At 45.2% G+C, this 22,431-nt stretch overlaps 1 protein-coding gene across 3 annotated transcripts in view; it reads right to left on the reverse strand.

Annotated features, from left to right (window-relative positions):
• Nucleotides 1–22,431, reverse strand: part of ATP1B4 (ATPase Na+/K+ transporting family member beta 4) — a 104,546-nt gene that overhangs the window by 69,707 nt on the left and 12,408 nt on the right. For all 3 annotated transcript variants that reach the window (XM_077477683.1, XM_077477766.1, XM_077477601.1), the window contains one exon: nucleotides 10,588–10,735. In XM_077477683.1, the coding sequence (XP_077333809.1) occupies nucleotides 10,588–10,735 (148 nt within the window). The remainder of the gene's footprint in view (nucleotides 1–10,587; nucleotides 10,736–22,431) is intronic.

Raw genomic sequence — 22,431 nt, forward strand, 5'->3', positions numbered from 1 at the left:
GCGGACTGTTTGCCGAAACTGTTTGACGGACAAAGTTGGGCGAACAGTCCCCGCGTGTGTACGCGGCCTCACAGCTTCACAGAACAGTTGTATTTATACTGAGATTAAACTACACACAGGTGGACTCTTTTTACTAATTATGCGACTTCTGATGGCAATTGGTTCCACTAGATTTTAGTTAGGAGGATCAGAGTAGAGGGGGCTGAATACAAATGCACGCCACACTTTTCAGATATTTATTTGTAAAAAAATGTGAAAAACCATTTATCATTTTCCTTCCACTTCACACCTATGTACCACTTTATGTTGGTTTATGACCTAAAATCCCAATACCATACCATACATGAAAACATGACCTGTTGGTGCGCCTTGAGGACTGGAGTTGAGAAACACTGTCCTAGACGACCACTGACTTGCTAAAGAAGCTGAGGATAAATGTGATGGACTGGCCAAGCATGTCTCCAGATCTAAACCCTATTAAGCATTTGTGGGGCATCCTCAAACGGAAGGTAGAGGAGCACAAGGTCTCCAACATCCACCAGCTCCGTGATGTCGTCATGGAGGAGTGGAAGAGGAATCCAGTGGCAACCTGTGAAGCTCTGGTGAACTCCATGCCCAAGAGGGTTAAGGCAGTGCTGGAAAATAATGGTGGCCACACAAAATACTGATATTTTGGGCCCAATTTGGAAATGTTCAGTTAGGGGTGTACTCACTTTTGTTGCCAGTGGTTTAGACATTAATGGCTGTGTGTTGAATTTATACTGTTATACAAGCTGTACACTCACTACTACATTGCAGCAAAGTGTCATTTCTTCAGTGTTGTCACATGAAAAGATATAATAAAATATTTCCAAAAATGTGAGGGGTGTACTCACTTTTGACTGTCTGTGTGTGTATGTATATATGTATATATATATATATATATATATATATATATATATATATATATATATATACGTATATATATATATATATATATAGCAACTTTAATGGCATCCCGGTCTTATTCTGTAGGGTTCAGTATTGAGTCGCCCCACCCTTTGCAGCTATAACAGCTTCAGCTCTTCTTGGGTAGGCTGTCCACAAGGTTTAGGAGTGTGTCTATGGGAATGTTTGACCATTCTTCCAGAATCGCATTTGTGAGGTCAGTCACTGATGTGAACAAGAAGGCCCAGTCTCCTCTCTAATTCATCCCAAAGGTGCGTTCTATGGAGTGAAAGTCAGGATTCTGTGCAGGCCAGTAAAGTTCCTCCACCCCAAACTTGCTCATCCATGTCTTTATGGACCTTGCTTTGTGCACTGGTGCACAGTCACGTTGGAACAGGAAGGAACCATCCCCAAACTGTTCCCACAAAGTTGGGAGCATGAAACTGTCCAAAATATCTTGGTATAGCGACGTCCTAACAGCTCCCTTCACTGGAACAAAGGGGCCAAGCCCAACCCCTGAAAAACAACCCCACACCATAATCCCCCCTTCAACAAATGATTTGGACCAGTGCACAAAGAAAGGTAGTGTTAAAAGGGGAATAAAATTTGCATAAAGTAAAATGTAATACTTTATTTTGAACTTTATGTTACACAAAAATCACGCTTCTGTGAAACCTTTTTAAATCAGCAGATACCCATGCTGAAGTTGTATTCTGTGATTTAATTGAATTCTTTTTTCTGTACTGTTATTTCCTGTGCCTGCACTATGGTCGCTTTGATTGTGTATTTGTTGTGGCCTGGTTGGTCCTTTTTTCCAATTATAAAATAAAAAAATAAAAAAAATCAGCAGATACAGATGGTTATATTCTAGGAATGTCAATCTGGTGCTGTGCTAATTACGTAAATATTGCATTGGAAAGTATTAACCACTTCCCGACCAGCGCACGCCGATGTACGTCGGCAGAATGGCAAGGGCAGGCATATTGGCGTACAGGTACGTTCAATCTTAAATGCCGCCCTGCCATTGCGCGCTGGTCGGGACCCCTGTGAGTCCGGTCACGGGTCCCGCGGACTCGATCGCCGCGGGGATACCCGCGATCGTCTCACGGGGCGGCTGAACGTGGAGATGCCATTGTAAACAGCATCTCCCCGTTCTGCCTAGCAACTAGTGACGGTGATCTCTGCTCCATGTGATTGGAGCAGAGATCAATGTTCACTAAAAGAAAGCCCAGCCCCCCACAGTTAGTAACACACCCCTAGGAACACTTAACCTCTACACTGCCACCCACTGGTTAACCCCTTCACTGCCAGTGTCATTTAAACAGGAATCACTGCATTTGTATAGCACTCAGGGGCGTACCTAGAGCATTTGGCACCCGGGGCGGATCCTATATTTGGCACCCCCCCCCCCATTAAAATGTAAAAAATACCCCACTGTGCCCCCTGCATCCTTCAATTTCTCTTTGTCACTACTGCCTACCCCCTCTCCACAACTGCACCTCTGGACCCCTTTACATTACACAGCACCCTGCCCTTCTGGACCTCTTTACATTACATAGCACCCTGCACCTCTGGACCCCTTTACATTACACAGCACCCTGCACCTCGGGACCCCTTTACATTACATAGCACCCTGAACCTCTAGACTCCTTTACATTACACAGCACCCTGCATCTCTGGACCCCTTTACATTACACAGCATCCTGCACCTCGGGACCCCTTTACATTATATAGCACCCTGCCCTCCTGGACCCCTTTACATTGCATAGCACCCTGCATCTCTGGACCCCTTTACATTACACATCATCCTGCAGCTCTGGACCCCGTTACATTACACAACACCCTGCACCTCTGGACCCCTTTACATTACACAACACCCTGCACCTCTGGACCCCCCTGGACCCCTGTACATTACACAAGACCCTGTACCTCTGGACCCCTTTACATTACATAACACCCTGCATCTCTGGGCCCCTTTACATTACACAGCGCCCTGCACCTCTGGGGCCCTTTACATTACACAGCCCCCTTCGCCTCTTGGCCCCTTTACATTACACAGCCCCCTGCACCTCTGGGCCCCTTTACATTACACAGCCCCCTGCACCTCTGGGCCCCTTTACATTACACAGCCCCTTCGCCTCTGGGCCCCTTTACATTACACAGCCCCTTCGCCTCTGGGCCCCTTTACATTACACAACACCCTGCAGCTCTGGACCCCCTGCATTTTACACAGACCCCCCCTTCAGTGTAGCCCCCATTCAGTGCAGACTCCCTCTTCAGTGTAGCCCCCCCATTCAGTGCAGCCCCCCTCTTCAGTGTAGCCCCCGTTCAGTGCAGCTCCCCTCTGCAGTGTAGCCCCCATTCAGTGCAGCCCCCCTCTTTAGTGTAGCCCCCCGTTCAGTGCAGCCCCCCTCTTCAGTGTAGCCCCCGTTCAGTGTAGCCCCCTGTTCAGTGCAGCCATCCTCTTCACTGTAGCCCCCCCATTCAGTGCAGCCCCCTCTTCAGTGTAGCCCCCCGTTCATTGCAGCTCCCCTCTTCAGTGTAGCCCCCGTTCAGTGCAGCCCCCTTTAGTGTAGCCCCCCCTTCAGTGCAGCCCCCCTCTTCAGTGCAGCCCCCATCTAGTGTAGCCCCCCATTTAGTGTAGCCCCCCTCTTCAGTGCAGCCCCCCTTTAGTGTAGCCCCCTCTTCAGTGCAGCCCCCCTTTAGTGTAGCCCCCCTCTTCAGTGCAGCCCCCCTTTAGTGTAGCCCCCCTCTTCAGTGCAGCCCCCCTCCTCAGTGTAGCCCCCATTCAGTGCAGACCCCCCCCATTCAGTACCTCAGATCAGCGCGGCGCAGTGGCACATGCTCAGCAGATCCCCTCCCCCTGTTTACACATAAACAGAGAGGAGGGGGAGGCGGCTGCTCGGCTGTGCCTGTGTGACATCAGTGATTACACAGACAGACAGCCCGCGGCCGCGAGAGGAGGGGATGGAAGGTGCACCTGTGTTACCCTGCACGCACCCCCCCTCCCCCTTGTTGCATCACAGCGATAGCTCGCCTCTCCTCTCCCTGCCTATCACTGTGTGCTGCCGCGGCCGCCTAATCCCGCAACGCTGCCACCGCTATAATCGCGGAAGGGGGTGCCGGCCTGACACCCCCCCAGTGTGTAGTACCCGGGGCGGCCCGCACCCCCCGCCCCCTACTTAGTACGCCTCTGATTGCTGTATAAATGACAATGGTCCCAAAAATGTGTCAAAAATGTCCGATGTGTCCGCCATAATGTCGCAGTCACAATAAAAATCGCTGATCGCCGCCATTACTAGTAAAAAAAAAAAAAATTTATAAAAATGCCATAAAACTATCCCCTATTTTGTAAACGCTATAACGTTTGCGCAAACCAATCAATAATCGCTTATTGCAATTTTTTTTTTTTACCAAAAATATGTAGAAGAATACGTATCGGCCTAAACTGAGGGAAAAACATTTTTTTTATATTTTTTGGGGGATATTTATTATAACAAAAAGTAAAAATTAATGCGTTTTTTTCAAAACTGTCGCTCTATTTTTGTTTATAGCGCAAAAAATAGAAACCGCAGGGGTGATCAAATACCACCAAAAGAAAGCTCTATTTGTGGGAAAAAAAGGACGTCAATTTTGTTTGGGAGCCACGTCGCACGACCACGCAGTTGTCAGTGAAAGCGACGCAGTGCCGATTCGCAAAAAGTGGTCTGGTCTTTGGCCAGCAAAATGGTCCGGGGCTGAAGTGGTTAAAGGAAAATATCTCAATCTCAAGTGGTTAATACCAATGTTTCTTTTTGTCTGTAGCAAGCAACTATGGAAAGCCTTTTGCAGTGAATGGAAACTTTTGAACTTGGGAATATAACCTTGCTTCCTAAAGCCGCGTACACACAGGGCGGACTGTCTGGCCAACTTAGTCCGTCAGACAATCCGACGGACAGTCCGTCATACTTTCGAATGAACGGACTTGACCACACACACCACTTTTTGAGCGGACTAATACGGCGTACTAAGTCCGCCATACTATCCGCCCTACTTTTGAAATGAACGGACTCGCCCACACACGTGGAGGAAAGTCCGGGCCACCGCCTGTAAAAGAGCTATAAGAAGGCGCGGTGGCCCGGCAGAAGAACCGAAGAGGGGGACAAGACCCCCGAAGTCGGGAGAAGAGGCCGGCGGCGAGGAAGAAAGCCGGACTCCTCCGCTAGCAAAAGAGCTACAAGAAGATAGCGGAGGAGTCCGGCGAGAAGACCCCTGAAGACGGAAGACCCCGGAGCTGTGCAATAAAGTATTTTATCTCGTGTGTTGTGTTTTTTTTGGTACTTTTATTTTACAGGTGAATGGGTAGGGGTACATTGTACCCCATACTCATTCACATAGGGTGGGGGGCCGGTATCCGGGGGCCCCCTTATTAACCACTTGCTTACTGGGCACTTAAACCCCCCTCAGTCCCAGACCAATTTTCAGCTTTCAGCGCTGATGCACTTTGAATGACAATTGCGCGGGCATACAACACTGTACCCAAATGAAATTTTTATCATTTTTTTCCCACAAATAGAGCTTTCTTTTGGTGGTATTTAGTTACAGCTCGGAGTTTTATTTTTTGCTAAACAAACAAAAAAAGATGCAAAAAAAAAAATCAAAAAAAATCATGTTTTAATAGTTTGTTATAAAATTTTGCAAACGGGTCATTTTTCTCCTTCATTGAAGTGCGCTGATAAGGCGGCACTGATAGGCTGCATTGGTGGGCACTGATGGGCTGCATTGGTGGGCACTGATAGGCTGCATTGGTGGGCACTGATAGGCTGCACTGGTGGGCACTGATAGGCATAGTTAAGGCGGCACTAATAGGCACAGATAAGGCGGCACCGATGGGCACAGATAAGGCGGCACTGATGGGCAAAGATGGGCACAGATAAGATGGCACGGATGGGTGGCACGGATAAGTGGCACGGATGGGTGGCACGGATGGGCACTGATAGGTACCACAGATAGATGGGACTGATGGGCACTGATAAGTGGCACTGATAGGTGGCTCTGATAGGTGGCACTGCTGGGCACTGATGGGCGGCACTGCTGGGCACTGATGGGCGGCACTGCTGGGCACTGATGGGCGGCACTGGGGTGCAGCACCTTTGAGGCAGATTGGGTGGCACTGTGGGTGGCACTGTGGGTGGCACTGTGGGGTGGCACTGTGGGTGGCACTGTGGGTGGCACTGTGGGTGGCACTGTGGGCACTATGGGCACAGACGGGGGGCACTTACTTTTACTTTTAGTTATACTTCAGGATGGCACTGCGGGAGGCAGGTGGGCACTGGCAGGTGGCATGTGGTGCCTTGCATTGCTGGCCGTGATCGGGACTGATGTCCCGATCACGGCCGCCGGTGATCGGCTTTTTTTTTTTCTCCTCGCGCTGTCAGCGCGAGGAGGAATAATAGCCGATTACCGGCTCCGTTCTATCACATGATCAGCTGTCATTGGCTGACAGCTGATCACGTGATAAGGGGTCGGGATCGACCCCTTACACGGATCGGTGATCAGGCGAGTCTCACGGACTCGCCGATCACAGAGCGCGCCGCGCGCGCCCCTCAGGGGGCGCGCAGGCCGCTCGTAACCGGGACGACGTCAATAGACGTAGTCCCGGAAATCTAAGTCCGCGCTAATGCCGTCATTCGGCAATAGCGCGGTACCCAAGTGGTTAAAGGGGGCTCCCGGATTCCGATAAGCCCCCCGCCCGCAGACCCCGACAACCAACGGCCAGGGTTGTCGGGAAGAGGCCCTTGTCCTCATCAACATGGGGACAAGGTGCTTTGGGGTGGGGGGGCCGCGCGGCCCCCCCTTCCCCAAGGCACCCCCCATGTTGAGGGCACGCGGCCTGGTACGGCTCAGGAGGGGGGCGCTCGCTCGCCCCCCTTTCCTGGCCGGCCGGGTAGCGTGCTCGGACAAGGGTCTGTTGTGGACTTGGGGGGGACCCCCATGCCGATTTTTTTCGGCGTTGGGGTTCCCCTTTAAGTCCATACCAGGCGGCGGGGCCAGCGACCTCTCCTTCGTGGGCCCCGCCTACCTGGATACCCGCTCGAAATGAGCAGACTTTTCTCCGGGCGGGAAAAGTCCGCTCATTTCAAAAGTACGGCGGACTGGCACACACACGGGCGGATTGTCCGCCGAAATGCGAGTCCGACGGACAGTATTACGGAAATTCCGAAATACTTAGTCCGCCAGACTGCACGCTGAAAAAGTCCGCTGAAGCCCACACACGAGCGGACTGTCCGCTGAAATGTGTTTCTGCGGACTAAGTTGGCCAGACAATCCGCCCGTGTGTACACGGCTTAAGGAAGAATACGGAAGGACTGAATTTACTCTGAAATACATGATACAGAAGATTTTCCCTGTAATAAAACAAGGTTGCTAAAAAAAAAATTTTTACTGTATTTTAGTCATGCTACAACCATCAAGAGCTTTGGTGATAAACCGCAATATGCATTTTGCCACCATTTAGTCCATATTAAAATCAGTACAATTTTGTTTAGTTTTTTTTATAGAGTGGGAAGTGTATAAAATCCATGTCATGTTCTTTTGCTGTGTGTGGCCCTTCCCCCTCTCCCCACACTTCCTGTCTGGGTTGTTATCAGGACAGGAAGTGTGGGGAAATGTTACTAAGAGGGACATTGTGATAATAAATAATAAATGGCAGTAAAAAAAAACTAATTTATAGATGTTGTGGGAAGGCTAACACCTCTGTTAACTTTGCATGTCAGCTTTCTTTTCATTTTCTGCCAAAGCCACCATGCGGTCACCAGGGCATAAAGAAAGGAGATAGACTTACATAAAGGCCCGTACACACGATCTGACTTTTTGACAACAAACATGCAAATGAGCTGTTTTAAGGCAACATCCGACCGTGTGTACACTCCATCGGACAAACTTTTTGGGTTTTCATCGGACAAATGTTGGCTGTGCGAACAGACAAACTTTTTCGACAACATAATTCCGTCTGAGAAAAGTCAGATCGTGTGTGCAGAAGACCATCGGACTTTACAAATACGCATTCTCAGAACCAATGCAAAAAATCAGACAACAATACAGAAGTTGACCAAAGGTGGCGGTTAAGAGCAGAAAAACCACATGATTTGGTGAAAGTTGGCTGAAAAAGTCAGATTGTGTGTATGCTTAACATGTTCATGGCCAACGCCCTTTGTAAAGAAATCCACGGGAAAGTTTGTTTAAAGTCCGATCGTGTGTATGAGGCTTTACAGGAAAACTACAATAAAATGTTTGGCTAGAGATATACTTTAAAGGCTCAATTATTTTTTATTTTTTTTAAGTAACATACATATTATACTTACATGCTCTCATAGTTTCATAGTTAGTAAGGTTGAATAAAGACACCAGTCCATCCAGTTCAACCTGAGTGAGTGTCTACCACTATCCCTGTACATTGCACACTCACATCAGTCCCTACCCTCAAGGAGCCCACAATCCAAGGCCCCCATTCATATACTAGGGCCAATTTTGGACAGAAGCCTATTAGCCTACCTGCATGTCTTTGGAGTGTGGGAGGAAACCGGAGTACCTGGAGGAAACCCATGCAGGCACAGGGAGAACATGCAAACTCCAGGCAGGTAGTGTCATGGATTTGAACCAGTGATCCTTTTTACTGCTAGGTGAGAGTGCTAACCACTACACCACTGTGCCGCCGTAATGGTTTTGCACAGAGCAACCTGATCTTCCTCTTCTGGGTCCCCTGCAGGCGCTCCTGGCTCTCCCCCCCCCCCCGCCAAGTGTTCCCATAGCAAGCCACTTGTTTTTGGGCACTCGTTCATGCTCACTCCTGAGCCAGCTCTGTGTGTCCGTAAACGGCTCAACTCCTCTCCTTGCTCATTAGCTGTGATTGACAATGCCAATGGCTCCCGCTGCTGTACCTGAGCCAACGAGAAGAGAAAGAGCTGGGAGAGCCTTTGCTCTCATGCACATTGTTGGATCGAGACTGGACTCGGGTAAGTATTTGGGGGGGGGGGGCGCAATAGCTTAAACAAACATTTAGCCTTTTAGAACAATCCTATACTTTAACACAATGACTGGAGTGTTAATAAAATATATTTTCAAGCCCTATTTAATAAGGCAAAAATCTGTCCAGTATTCTTTGCACCATCTTACAGAATAAGCCTATCTGAGCAAATGCATGTTATGCCTTGATCTGCCAACCGTTCGAGGCACAAGGTGCACATACACACTGATTTATATAGATTTGTGCCGTCCTAAACATTGTTCACCCCAGAGCTGTTTATTGGTATGGGACATTGTGAGTTGTATACATCATGTAGTCTTCATATACAGAACAGAGCTGCATCTGTTCTTAAGGGTATGTTGCTTACTCTACATGCAGAATGCATGATAAAAAATGCTTGAGAATAGGTTCACACTAGCCCATTCTCTGAAAAGAGACCCATGGTGGATTGCTCTTCAAAGTACAGCTAAGCAATTCCTGTCTGGCATTCAGGAGGTGATCCTGCGGCCTCCTGAATGCCTGTATGTTTCGTTTTCTTTGCCGAATGGCAATTTACAATGGGCATAATGTGCCACAAATGCAAACCAAGCGTTTGGCTCTGGGTTGTGGTGTGGCTCCATTGAATCGAATAGGTGAGTCTGACAGGCAGTGCTGCCTGTTACCTTGGCATGCTGCGGTAAATTTTCCACGGCATGTGAACAGGCAACTGTATTGTACAATTTAGGTGAGTAGCTGTAAAGCCACAGTTCATCTGCTTGTTTTTACCCCCACTTGACCACCCGTGTGATAAAAGTCTTTAAAAATTATTCCATTTAAAAAAAATAAGCGTATACATGGAGCAACAAAGAATACATTCTAACAAACAAAGCATGAGAATTGCATAGCTTAGCCATTAAAACAAAGTTTATTTGCTGTTAATATTCTATACTGTAATAAACACTGCAATAATAACTATTATTACATTAATTATTCACTTTCTCTTGAAAAATTCATTTTCACTAAATGAAAATACCATTGGATATCATATAAATTAAGATGAATATGGGTGGCACAGTGGTGTAGTGGTTAGCACTCTCACCTGGCAGTAAAAAGGGTTGCTGGTTCAAATCCCAACCACGACACCACCTGCCTGGAGTTTGCATGTTCTCCCTGTGCCTGCGTGGGTTTCCTCTGGGTACTTCGGTTTCCTCCCACACTCCAAAGACATGCAGGTAGGTCAATTGGCTTCTGTACAAAATTGGCCCTAGTATATGAATGGGGACCTTGGATTGTGGGCTCGTTGAGGGTAGGGACTGATGTGAGTGTGCAATGTACAGGGATAGGGACTATTGTAGACACTCACTCAGGTTGAACTGGATGGACTGGTGTCTTTATTCAACCTTGCTAACTATGTAACTATGAATGCAGGAATGGAATTTTAGAGAAACATGATGCCATAGGGTTAACATACATTTACTACCTACAATTACAGTCAAGATAAGATAAACCTTGAGGAGTCAATAAATCCATTTCCACATTAACTAAGATGTGGAACACAGGGGTAGTGAGAATAGTATGATGTGTGGAGGAGATAACATTGTTAAGTTCTATTTCATAAAGTGTGGTTACTAACACATCTATTTCATAATACAAGTAATGTAATTGTGGTTACTCACACCAGCTTTTCGCATTTCTTCCTAATACTTCCTTTTTTTCTGGGTTCCATAAATAACGTTTAAAGTCTTGAGCCCATTCTGCCCAGGTTCTCTTCTGCTCCATTTGGTTCTGTCCCTCAGACTGTGAATATCTTCCATCCCGATTGTCCTGAAACAGCGAGAAAGAGAGTTCCTCCCATCAGCACAATGTTTATTACCATGGAAATGCTAAAATAACATCCTACTGTGGGGATAAGTCAGTGAAGGCACACAGTAAATTTTGAAAAAAAAGAAGAAGCCGTGCTAATATAGTCCGATTTGTAAACATTTGATTGTAGAAATGAACATCACCTCTCTATTGGTAAAAAAAATTGTGGAATAATAAACCAGATTCTTCTAGTATTAACACCACAGTGAGTTCATTCAGCAAAGTGTGCCACCACCTTTAGAAAAACTCACTTACCAGATGGCAAGCAAAACCAGGCATGTGGCTATAGCCCAGCCAAGGCCTTCGGTGCACAGAAGATCGTAGGGATAAGCTCTGGATGGATGTCCGCATAGATATATCCAAACACCGATAACACCGCTCAATCCAGGACCATTAGTTCCACAACCCACTCAGCAGTAAACCCAGAAAGAGAGAACCACCATCATGTAATATTGGCAAATGAACAGCACCTCTTCTTTGCTGCCTGGTTTTGCTTGCCATCTGGTGAGCAAGTTTTTCTAAAGGTGGTGGCACACTTTGTTGAATTAACTCACTTTGGTGTTAATACTAAAAGAATCTGATTTATTATTCCACAATTTCTTTGCCAATAGAGAGATTATGTTCATTTCTACAATCAAATGTTTACAAATTGGACTATATTAGTGCGGCTTCTTCTGTTTTCTGTAAATTTGTGTATATCTCACATTAAGATGCTGCTCTTGGATTATAATTTTTTTATCTACTAATTCATTTTTAACTGATACATTAACAAGTTTCTTTTCCCCTTTACACAGTAAATTTTGTTACTTCAAAACAGAACGAATAGTAGGACTAATGCCGCGTACACACGATCGGAGTTGCGGGCAGAAAAAGACCGAGCTTTTCATCGGAAAATGTGTGTATGCTCCATCGGAATTTAGCTGTCCGAATTTCCGCCAGCCAAAAATTGAGAGAGTGTTCTCAATTTTCCCGAAGGAAAAACTTTCTATCGGAAATTCCGATCGTGTGTATGCAATTCCGACACGCCAAAAATCACGCATGCTCAGATTCAACTACGAGACAGAAGCTATTGGCTACTGGCTATCGAACTTCCTTTTTCTAGTGCCGTCGTACGTGTTGTACGTCACCGCGTTATAAACAATCGGAATTTGATGTGACCGTGTGTAGGCAAGACAGCCGAATTCCGTCGGAAAAACCATCAGAGCTTTTTCCGACGAGAATTCCGATCGTGTGTACGCGGCATAAAGGCTCCTGTATGACAGTCTAAAAAAGTCCCAAATCTGTGTGATGGACAAGCGTGACCATCATTAGAAATCACGGAGCTATTAGCATACTTCCCTTTTTTATAGTGGTGGATATCACACTGATAGACCATGATAATGACATTAACTTTGTAATATAATATTTCCTCTGTATGCGTGCTCACTTCTGTTCAAGCTTATTGGAATATGATCCAAGATATGCACTGTGGAATATCTTTTATAGTTTGTTGATGTCTGCTGAACGTTGTTCTGCTTCTGATTGTGAATTGTCTACTGATCCATTTATGGGTACTTTAAAACTTGAGTTTATATAAAGCTGATAACATACAGAGTGCAGGGTTCAGAAGTATTTAGCATACAAAGTGCGGGTGCAGATAACATACAAAATGCAAGTGTCAGGAATATCCTATGGACAGAGTGCAGGGGTCAAGAATATATAAAGTACACAGTCCAGGTGTCAGAAGTATGTACCCTACAGTGTGCAGGAGTCAGGGGTGGGTAACATATGTACATAGTTCAGTGGTCAGGAATGTGTAATGTATAGAGTGCAGGGGTCAGGAGTAAGTAACAAACATAGTATAGTGGTGAGAGGTATTTAATTAACAGAGAACTAAGTATTAACGCAAGGGGGCCGAATAATTTTGCACGCCCCACTTTTCATTTTTTTATTAGTTAAAACATTTTCAAAAATCCAATAGATTTCATTCCACTTCACAATTGTGTTCCACTTGTTGGTGATTCTTCACAAAAAAATAAATTTTTTATATCTTTATGTTTGAAGCCTGAAATGTGGCAAAAGGTTGAAAAGTTCAAGTGGGCCGAATACTTTCGCAAGGCACTGTATTATAATACTAGTAGTGAGTGTGGGGGAACAATCTAATGTAAATCCTGCATAGAAATGTTCCCCAGGGCATCACCCCATGAAGTCAATAAATAAATACCTCAAGTATCGGGACTTTAAATGGCATGCCGCTGGTGGAAAACACATTATGAAATAAAGAACAATTTCTTTTCTTTAAAAAAACAAAACAAAAATAAAACCCCACAATTTCTATTTGAAAAAAAATATGGGACCCTTGTATACTTTATCCTTCAGCAAAACATTGCAGAGAATAACTGACTGGCCTCCTCGAATGGAGACAGAGATGGGATACATCTCCTGTCTTTTTCCCCCTCTCTCTTCTTGTCTTTCCGCTAATTTCCTCTTTATGTTTAAGATGTCTGCCCATACGGGCACCAACACCGTCATGGTTCTCATGAGCAGGGCCAGATTAAGAACATCATGGGCCTGGTGCTGAGGATTTTGGTAGGGCCTTTTATAAACAATAAATAAATAAAAATCCAAACTATTTTTTGTTATAACAAATTAAATTAAAGAGAGAGAGGGGATGAAAGAGGTGTGAGGGGTAAGGGAGGGAGGATGAGAAAGAAAGGGGGGGATGAGAGAGAGAGGATGCACATGAGCATGTGTGGAAATTACATCAACGCAGCCTGGCCAAGGCAAGTGACTGAAGGCACAGAACCCAGAAGGAAGACCGGATGAAGATGGAAGTGCCCGGGCCCCGCCGAATTGATCACAGCACAGCACTGGAGGGCTCAGTCTGACAATTTAAGTGTACCCTAATGTCATAATAGAGAAATATTTGGGCTCAGATGGTGCAAAAAATCAGTCACTGTATAGTCTCTATTTGAGTATGAGTATTTTAAAATGTCAATAACAATAGCATTTGTAATAATACAGGGGGAGCACCGTCGGCAGCAACAGTCTTGAGAGGAGAAGCAGGGCATGTGCTAATATGCTGGGCATACTTGTACATTATGGCATAACCTACCCCAGGGCCTCTAAAAGTTAGTAATGTTAGAAAAGTTTACTACCGCTTTAATATCACAGGAGCCTCTCATGGGGCCCCCTACTGACCCTGTGGCCCTTGGGCAGTGCCTAAGTGCATAGTTGTCAACATTTCAAAAATATTTTCAGGGACTTTTTTTTTACAAGTGCTATATTTAGAGTAGCTGGCATCCCTTATGTTCCTCTATACATCACAATAGTAATTACAAAATTAAATAAGTACTAAGAATTGGGCAGAACAAATATGAGGACTGTGAGATTTCTTTTAGTTGAACTAACAAAAGTGTGCCCATTCTAGAGCTGGTAACATTGAGGATATTCAGTATAATTTTAAAGAACAGTTTTTGTGGGTAAGAGGCATAGGGGAGGAGTATGGATGGTATAAAAGTGGGAAGTATGTGCAGGTGAGGGAGAGGAATGTGGAGGGTCTAACAGTGGGCACTATGTGCATGAGAGGAGTGCAGAGGGTATGGCAAAAGGCACTATGTACAGCAGAGGAGTGTGAAGGGTATGACAGTGGGCAGTATGCACAGCAGAGGAGTATAGAGGGTATGACATTGGGCACTATGTATAAGAGAAGAGTGTGGAGGGTATGACAGTGAGCAATATGTACAGGAGTGTGGAGGGTATGACAGTGGGCACTATGTATAGGAGAGAAGTGTTGGAGGTATGACAGTGGGCACTATGTACAGGAAAGAAGTGTGGAGAGTAGGACAGTAAGTAGCAATTTCAGGAGAGGAGTGTGGAGGGAGGGTATGACGGTGGGCACTATGTATAGGAGAGGAGTATGGAGGGTATGACAGTGAGTAGTATGTACAGGAGAGGAGTGTGGAGGGTATGACGGTGGGCACTATGTACAGGAGAGAAGTGTATGACAGCGGGCACTATGTACAAGAGAGGAGGAGTGTGAAGGGTATGACAGTGGGCAGTATGCACAGCAGAGGAGTGTGGAGGGTATGACAGTGAGCAGTATGTACAGGAGAGAAGTGTGGAGAGTATGACAGTGGGCACTATGTATAGGAGAGAAGTTCGGAGAGTATGACAGTGGGCACTATGTATAGGAGAGGAGGATGAAGTAATCTGGGAAGGAAAAATGTAAAGGTTTGTGGAAGGATGTTTAGGGACTGCGTAGTGGTTAAGCGGGCCATACATGGATTGAAATTACACCAATTAAGCAGAGACCAGCCATAGTCGATCTATGTATGGGCTAGCTGGTTTTATACAAGTCAACCTATTAACCGACTTGAGTACAACCAGCCTGTCAGGTTTTCCCCAAAACATTTATTGCTGCCAGCTATAGTTAGCAACACTAATCATTGTATTCACTGGCAGAACACAATAACATTGCGGGAGTGATCGCCCCATTCACAGGTCAGCAGGTGAGAGGGTGTGTTGGGACAGGCTGGGGAGAGATACTAGTCAGTCCCTGGGTAAGCACTGGTTAGTATCAGAGCCAGATACACATAGGTTACATAAGCCACGATCGTTAGAGAGAGAGCAATAATTCTAGCACTAGACCTCCTCTGTAACTCTAAACATGTAACCTGTAAAAAATTGCTGCGCAAATATAGTGTAACATAAAAAGTTGCAAAGACTACCATTTTATTCCATAGGGTCTCTGCTAAAACAATATATAATGCTTGAGGGTTCTGAGTCATTTTCTAGCATAAATCATACAATGATGATTTTTACATGTAGGAGAGAAGTCTCAGAATGGGCCTGGGTGGCAAGGGGTTAATTATCATAAGTAATATACAAATAATCATTATAAGCACTGTGAGGTCATCCTCTCCGTCTGCTGCAGAGTGTTCCAGCTTGTATTTAAACTGGCCGCTCTGTATGTAGCTTCTGACAGGCTACGCAAGGAGCCCTGTATCTCCGGAACCATAGATGATAACAGCCCCATATTTTAACCAGTGCTGGAGTGGGTCTTTAGCTACCAATCCCCCAAATGTGGGGTCTCTGTGACTCCTGATCGCCAAGTTACAATCCTCAAAGTCGATCTTTTTTTTTTTTTTTACTTTTTTTTTTTTTTGGACAAATGGGCCTATCTTGAGAAAGGGGCCTGGAGCTGCAGCTCCAATAGCCCCTATGTTAATCCGGCCCTGGTCATGAGCCCTTTTTGGATACAGAGATTACAATTTTGTAACTTTCTTTCCCACTTTGCTGTTCCATTCTCAGGGACAATTCCTTTTACTGTACAGTTTAAAAATTTTGCATATATGCCAAATGGCAGTTGTTTCTCTACAATAAAGACAAAACATCAATCAATATCAGCAAGGGATCAAAGTGTATAAATCAAAGAATGACATCAAAGCTTACAAAATACTGTCTAAGCATAACAAGGAGAAAGAGAATAAAAGCACACAAACTCACCCCAAGCCATGATCCAAAATGTTGGTGCCTAAAGAGCTAGCAAAAAAAGGAAGAGGAATATGTTGTGCCAGTCGGCTGTGGGTGAGCTGTCTAATGCACAAAATCAATCTCTTTTTCAATAAGTCCTGTTTTTTGATATCTACATGTAGTGCACCCTCTTAAAGAGGAAGTAAAGGCAAAAAAAAACAAAAAAAACACACCCTGTAAGGCAAAGGCATAATGAGCTAGTATGCATAGCAGGCTAGCTCATTATGAATAACTTACCTGAGAAGGAAGCCCCCGAAGCGGTCCTCTGTCTGCCTCTTCGCCGCTGCCATGGATCCCGGAGTGACTTCCGAGTCTCGCTGCTCCGGCGCTGTGATTCGCCGGAGCCGCGATGACGTCACTCCCTCGCATGCACACGGGAGACGACACTTGCGGCATATCTGTGGCCTGCCCAGTGCTCCGCTGTCTACGGCGCATGTGCCGTAGACAGCGGTGGCTGTCTTCGGGTAAATATCTCCTAAACCATATAGGTTTAGGAGATATTTCTTGGACCTACAGGTAAGCCTTAATCTAGGCTTATCTGTAGGTCAAAGTGGTTTGTAAGGGTTTACAACCACTTTAAGGGTTGCAGATGAACTGGCACCCCCCACCCTTCACAGCCAGGCTCACAGAATCTTCACAGGCACTTCAGAGTCAGAGAACAGTTTGTGACTTTGTTTTTTTTATATTTTTTATTGAGGGGAATAACTTGGATAGGGATGGGAGGTTATGGGATGCCAACGTGACAACAACTTCAGGGACAACTCTTCCTATATACAGTCTTTATATACAGCTACTCTTCTAGTCTGATCGTGTGTACAGAAAACCATAGGACTTTTGTACAAAGTACAAACAGAAGATAAGACAACAATACAGAATTTGACCAAAGGTGGTGCTAAAGAGCAGAAAAACCATGTGATTTGGTGAAAGTTGGCTGAAAAAGTCCTGCCGTGTGTATGCTTAACAAGTTCGCGGCTGACGCCCCTCCACGGGAAAGTTTGTACGAAGTCCGATCGTGTGTATGAGGCTTTATTTTACAGCATAAAAAAGAACAAGGAGTGCTGATGATGGTTTGGCCCCCACAAAGCCCTGATCTCAATATCATCGTCACATCTGGACATTGTTGAATATTGAAACCTGTAAGGGTTGATGCTGTTTTGCCGAGCATGAGAGTGCAAGGCATCGTCATTCGGTGAGTGTTTAACCAAAGGGGAGTGGAAATACTAAGTGCACGCAGTCTGGTGAAAGTTTTGAAGATTTCACATCAGGATATATTCAGCTTTCTTTGTTTGAGAAAATCCAGTCTCATGTATGGACTATTTTTGCACAAACTTTATTATTAATTGTTTATGTATTAGTGTTGATCACTATCACCTGTAACTGGTTTTATTTATTTATACTGTTTAGTGCTACTATTTACTTTAGTTTATACTGTAAATACTTATTTATATCAATATTTTATACTGTGTATACCTATATTAAAATATGTGTCCATAGTTCAGAATAAGGACTAGCCTCACTGGGAAATTTATACGCATGTGTATGTATCTAACCCATGTAGTTGTCTGTTAGCCCTTGTACACACGTCGGACATTGGCCGATCGGACCGCATTGTCGGATAATCCAACCGTGTGTGGGCTCCATAGGACTGTTTCCGTTGGAATATCTGACCGACAAAGTTTTAGAGCTGGGCTATAAAATTTTCCGACAACATGACCCGATCGGACTTTGTCCAATAGTTTTTAGAGAATTCCGATCGGACAAAGTGCCACACATGCTCAGATCAAATTCCTAGACCAAAGCTATTGGCTACTAGCCTGAACGTAGTCCCGTCGTAACGAAATAACGTCATCACCTTCTGAACGATCGGATTTTCCGACAACTTTGTCCGACCGTGTGTAGGCAACACCAGTTTCGGACAAAATCCGTCGGACAAAATCCGATGGATTTGGTTGTCGGAATGTCCGACCGTGTGTACAAGGGCTTTTAGGGACTGTCATAATTATTTCACAAGAATCTTTTTTAATATACTTTGACCACCTGTGCCCAGTCTACAAAGTGAATAATTTGTTTGATTAGTTGGAGCTAGAGAAATTTCTATTTATACCACCTAGTTAGCTAGCTGGGTATTGGACCGAAGACAAAACCTGTCTCCACAGTGTTAAGGGTGAAGCAGCTGGCACCTATGCAGTAGGTGTAGCCTGGACAAAATCCACTGACATGAGGGACTTGAAGGTGAGGGCACAACCTGTGCAGTGGTGAGGGCACAACCTGTGCAGTGGGTGGCACTGTTCCTTGTAGGAATGGCGGGTCATTTAACTTAATTGGTTTATCTGTCTTTCTCTTGGATGGGAATCATTACTTCGCTACTTGCATAAAACCACTAGCAACCCCCACCCACAGGCCTACCTCATTTGTATTAAAAAAAAAATAATAATCTGAAAATAAAAACAAACAAAAAAACACACAAAAAAAAATCCCAGTACACTGGGTTTCAGAATGTTACACTTGAGTAGTAAATAAAAAAGGGTCAGATCCAATATCACACATGTAGTGACTTGTGCGGAGCAGGTGTTAGAGTGTCAGTCATTGACCTCAGGGTCCTTGAGTTCCAGACCTGTGCTAGTTTATATCTGGATCTCTCTGGTTTTACAATACAGGAGTAGCTCTTCACACAAGACCAGATGATTCTGTATGCTGCATTGCAAGTCCATTGTTTATTATATATTTCTCATTTTTAACCCTTGCTACTAATCTGAGAGCACTGCACCGCTGAGAAAATGCGACTAAAGTGACAACAGAGGTAATCCTTTAGGCCCGTACACACAATCGGACATGCAAATTAGCTGTTTTGGAGCAACATCCGACCGTGTGTACGCTCCATCGGACAAACTTTTTCCGTTTTCATCTGACTTTTGTTGGCTGTGCGAACGGACAAACTTTTTGACAACATAAGTCCGATGGAGCAAAGTCCGATCGTGTGCATGAGGCTTTTGGCTAATCTGTTTTTACAAACATATTGCAGCAGTTGCCCTCATTGTAGGTTCTCGCTCCTGAACCTCTAGGTTTGGGAAATGAAAACATAAGTGGGGCAGTTTTGCTCTTTTTTTATTTAATATTTTTTATTATTTTTTGCTTATTATTTGATAAATGAATAATGCTTTGAGAACATACCGAGACTTCATGTCTGTACATATGGCGTGTGACCTTTGCCATGTGTTATACAGTCAGGGATTGGGAATAGTGAAATAGCGCATGCTGCCTCTCACAAGAGTCTACCTCTCCAACCTCGGGAATGTTTTCCCGTCTGGGGTTAGGTTAGAAGTAAGTTGATCCATTTGCTTCTGCCAATAGCTGCCCCTGCATCGTATTTGGTCTGTCGGACCAGCATACAGATGAACGGTTTTCCTGATAGAAATTGATTCCATTGGACAGATTTGAAGCATGTTCTATTTCTAGGTCCGTCTGAATTTTTGAAGAAAAAAGTCAGATGAAGCGCACACACGATCGGAAAAGAATGATTCCGTCGGACCATATCTGTCAGATATTCCGGTCGTTGTGTACGCGGCATAACTGAGCTCATTTCTTTGATCTGCAGACTAATGAATACAATATATTAATGTTGTTATACTCTATTTTTCAAAGACAATTGCAGATACTTTCTGTAAGTGCCAATTTACACAAGAGCTGCTACAGCCACTTCTCTGATGCACATCCGGAAACTGTAATAGCAGCCAGGGAGCAGCAGTGAGGGAAGTGTATACAAGTTATGCTCATTAAAGTGATTGTAAAGTTTTTTTTGTTTTTAACAAACATGCTACACTTACCTCCTCGGTGCAGTTGGTTTTGCACAGAGCAGCCCGGATCCTCCTCTCCTCGGGTCCCTCTTTGCTGCTCCTGGCCTCTCCCTCCTATCAAGTGCCCCCTCAGCCACAGCTTTCTATGGGGGCACTTGGCTGACTGACTTTGACTGACAGCCGCGGGAGCCAATGGCACCGCTGCTGTGTCTCAGCCAATCAGGAGGAGTGTCCCGGACAGCTTAGACATTTGTGGACATCGCTGGAGAGAGAAGGGGCTCAGGTAAGTAATTGAGGGATGCTGCTACATACAAAAGTTTTTTTTTTTATCTTAATGCATAGAATGCATTAAAATAAAAAGCCTTCTGCCTTTACAACTCCTTTAAAGTGTTACTAAACCCACAACAGTAAAATCTGCAGAATAGCATGCTTGTTATACTCATTGTGGATTAATCCTCTGTATTGTATAAAAAGGCTCTTTAATCGTGTCTGGACAGATCCTCCCCCTCCTGCAGAGTCTTTCTTGGCAAAGCTAGATAATACACAGTGACGGTAGTATTGCTGCACATGCTCAGTTTGGTCTCTATTGCTGGAGAGAATATTTCCTTGCTGAGCTTTTGAGGTCATATGATATTGACACCACACATGTGGGTGTGTATACAGATCCTAAATGACAGTCCAGTCCCTCCATCCTCCTCCATGTAACTAAAAAAAGAACACATTGGGTGGGATGTCACGTCTTGATTGATGGATGATCCACCTCCCATAACAGCATGAGGATACAGGCTGCAGTAGAAATCTCCTCCTACCTAAACACCCAGCACTCATACAAACCCTGCAGTTTATCATGTGACTGTGGTATACAGATCAGCCAGAAAGGTATATAGTGGCAGTATTTTAATGTAAAAAAAAAGATTTTTGAGTTGTGAGCACTGCAGGGGGGGGGGGGATGACTATTTTCATATTACTGGGTTTAGTAACACTTTAACATTGATTTTTTTAAAAGCTATATCTACTAAGGCCTTGAGTTTAAAAGAAGAAGTACAGCCACAACTCATTTGGCTATAGTTCTCCTGTGGATTACAGGAGTACAGTTTGTTCTGCACTCATGTGACCCATTTTTAGCTGAAGTCAGCTGATGTCACAGAGCCGGTCCAGACTGGGGGAAGATCACTCCCATATGGTTGGGATCCACGGAGAACCCTGGATCGGTACCTTGGCTCAGCTCAGCCCCTAAGAGCCTAAGCCAGCCTCCTCCACAGCCTAGTGCTTCAATCACCAGCTCTCTGCGAATGGAACACTGAGAACCAAGTGATCAGTGGTGCTTAATCACTCAGTTCTTAGCCTTAAAACTGGCGGGGGACAGATGCAGCATCAGAACAATGCTGCATCCACCTGGGTAAGTACGATTTCTAAAAAAAAAATACATATTTTCTTTTAGGATATGGGACATTTTTGTATTTACACTACAAACTTAGGCCCCTTTCACACTGGTGCGGTTTTCAGGCGCTACAGCGCTAAAAATAGCGCCTGGGTAGCGCCTGAAAAAAACGGCCCCTTTCACTCCAGTGTGAAAGCCGGATTGCTAGCAGTACGGTGAAAAAAGTCCTACTAGCTGCATCTTTGGAGCGGGGAAAGGAGCGGTGTATTCACCGTTCCTAAACCGCTCCTACCCATTGAAATCAATGGCACAGCGTGGCTATACCGCCGGCAAAACGCAGCTGCAGCAGCGCTTTGCAGGCAGTTTTAACCCTTTTTCGGCCGCTAGCGGGGGTTAAAACCACCCCGCTAGCGGCCGCAGACCGCTGCTGAAACGGCGACCACTGCCGACGCCCACACCGCCCCAGTGTGCAAGGGGGCCTTAGGTATATTATTCCACCACTGCCTTGGAATAAGCTGTGAAACCCACTCAATATATAACATACAACATGTATAAAAAAAGAATGAGATCCGGGATCACAGCAAAAATACATAAAAAAAAATTAAACATTGGCCCCTTTCACACATGCGGATGATATGTCCGTATTTCATCCATCCATTTGCGGATGAAATACGGGCATACATTCATCCCTATGGGATAGCGGGTGTCTGCGGATGAGCATCCGCAGACACCCGATATCGTCCGCCTCCGCTACTGTCCGATTCTGCAGACGGAGGAAAATCCTATTTTTCTATCCGTCTGCAGAACGGATCGGATGAACACGGACAGACGGTCCGTTCTCATCCGATCCCCCATAGAGGAGAGCGGAGAGCTGACAGGGCGGTCCCTGCACAGTGTGCGGAGATCACCGTGTCCGCCGCCGGCTCAGCGGGGGCAACGGAGCGATCCCCGCTGAGCGAGCGGATCTT

The sequence above is a fragment of the Lithobates pipiens genome, unplaced genomic scaffold (assembly GCF_037356315.1).
Source record: "Lithobates pipiens isolate NorthernLeopardFrog02 unplaced genomic scaffold, aLitPip1_a1.2 Scaffold_1, whole genome shotgun sequence".
NCBI classification, from domain to species: domain Eukaryota; kingdom Metazoa; phylum Chordata; class Amphibia; order Anura; family Ranidae; genus Lithobates; species Lithobates pipiens.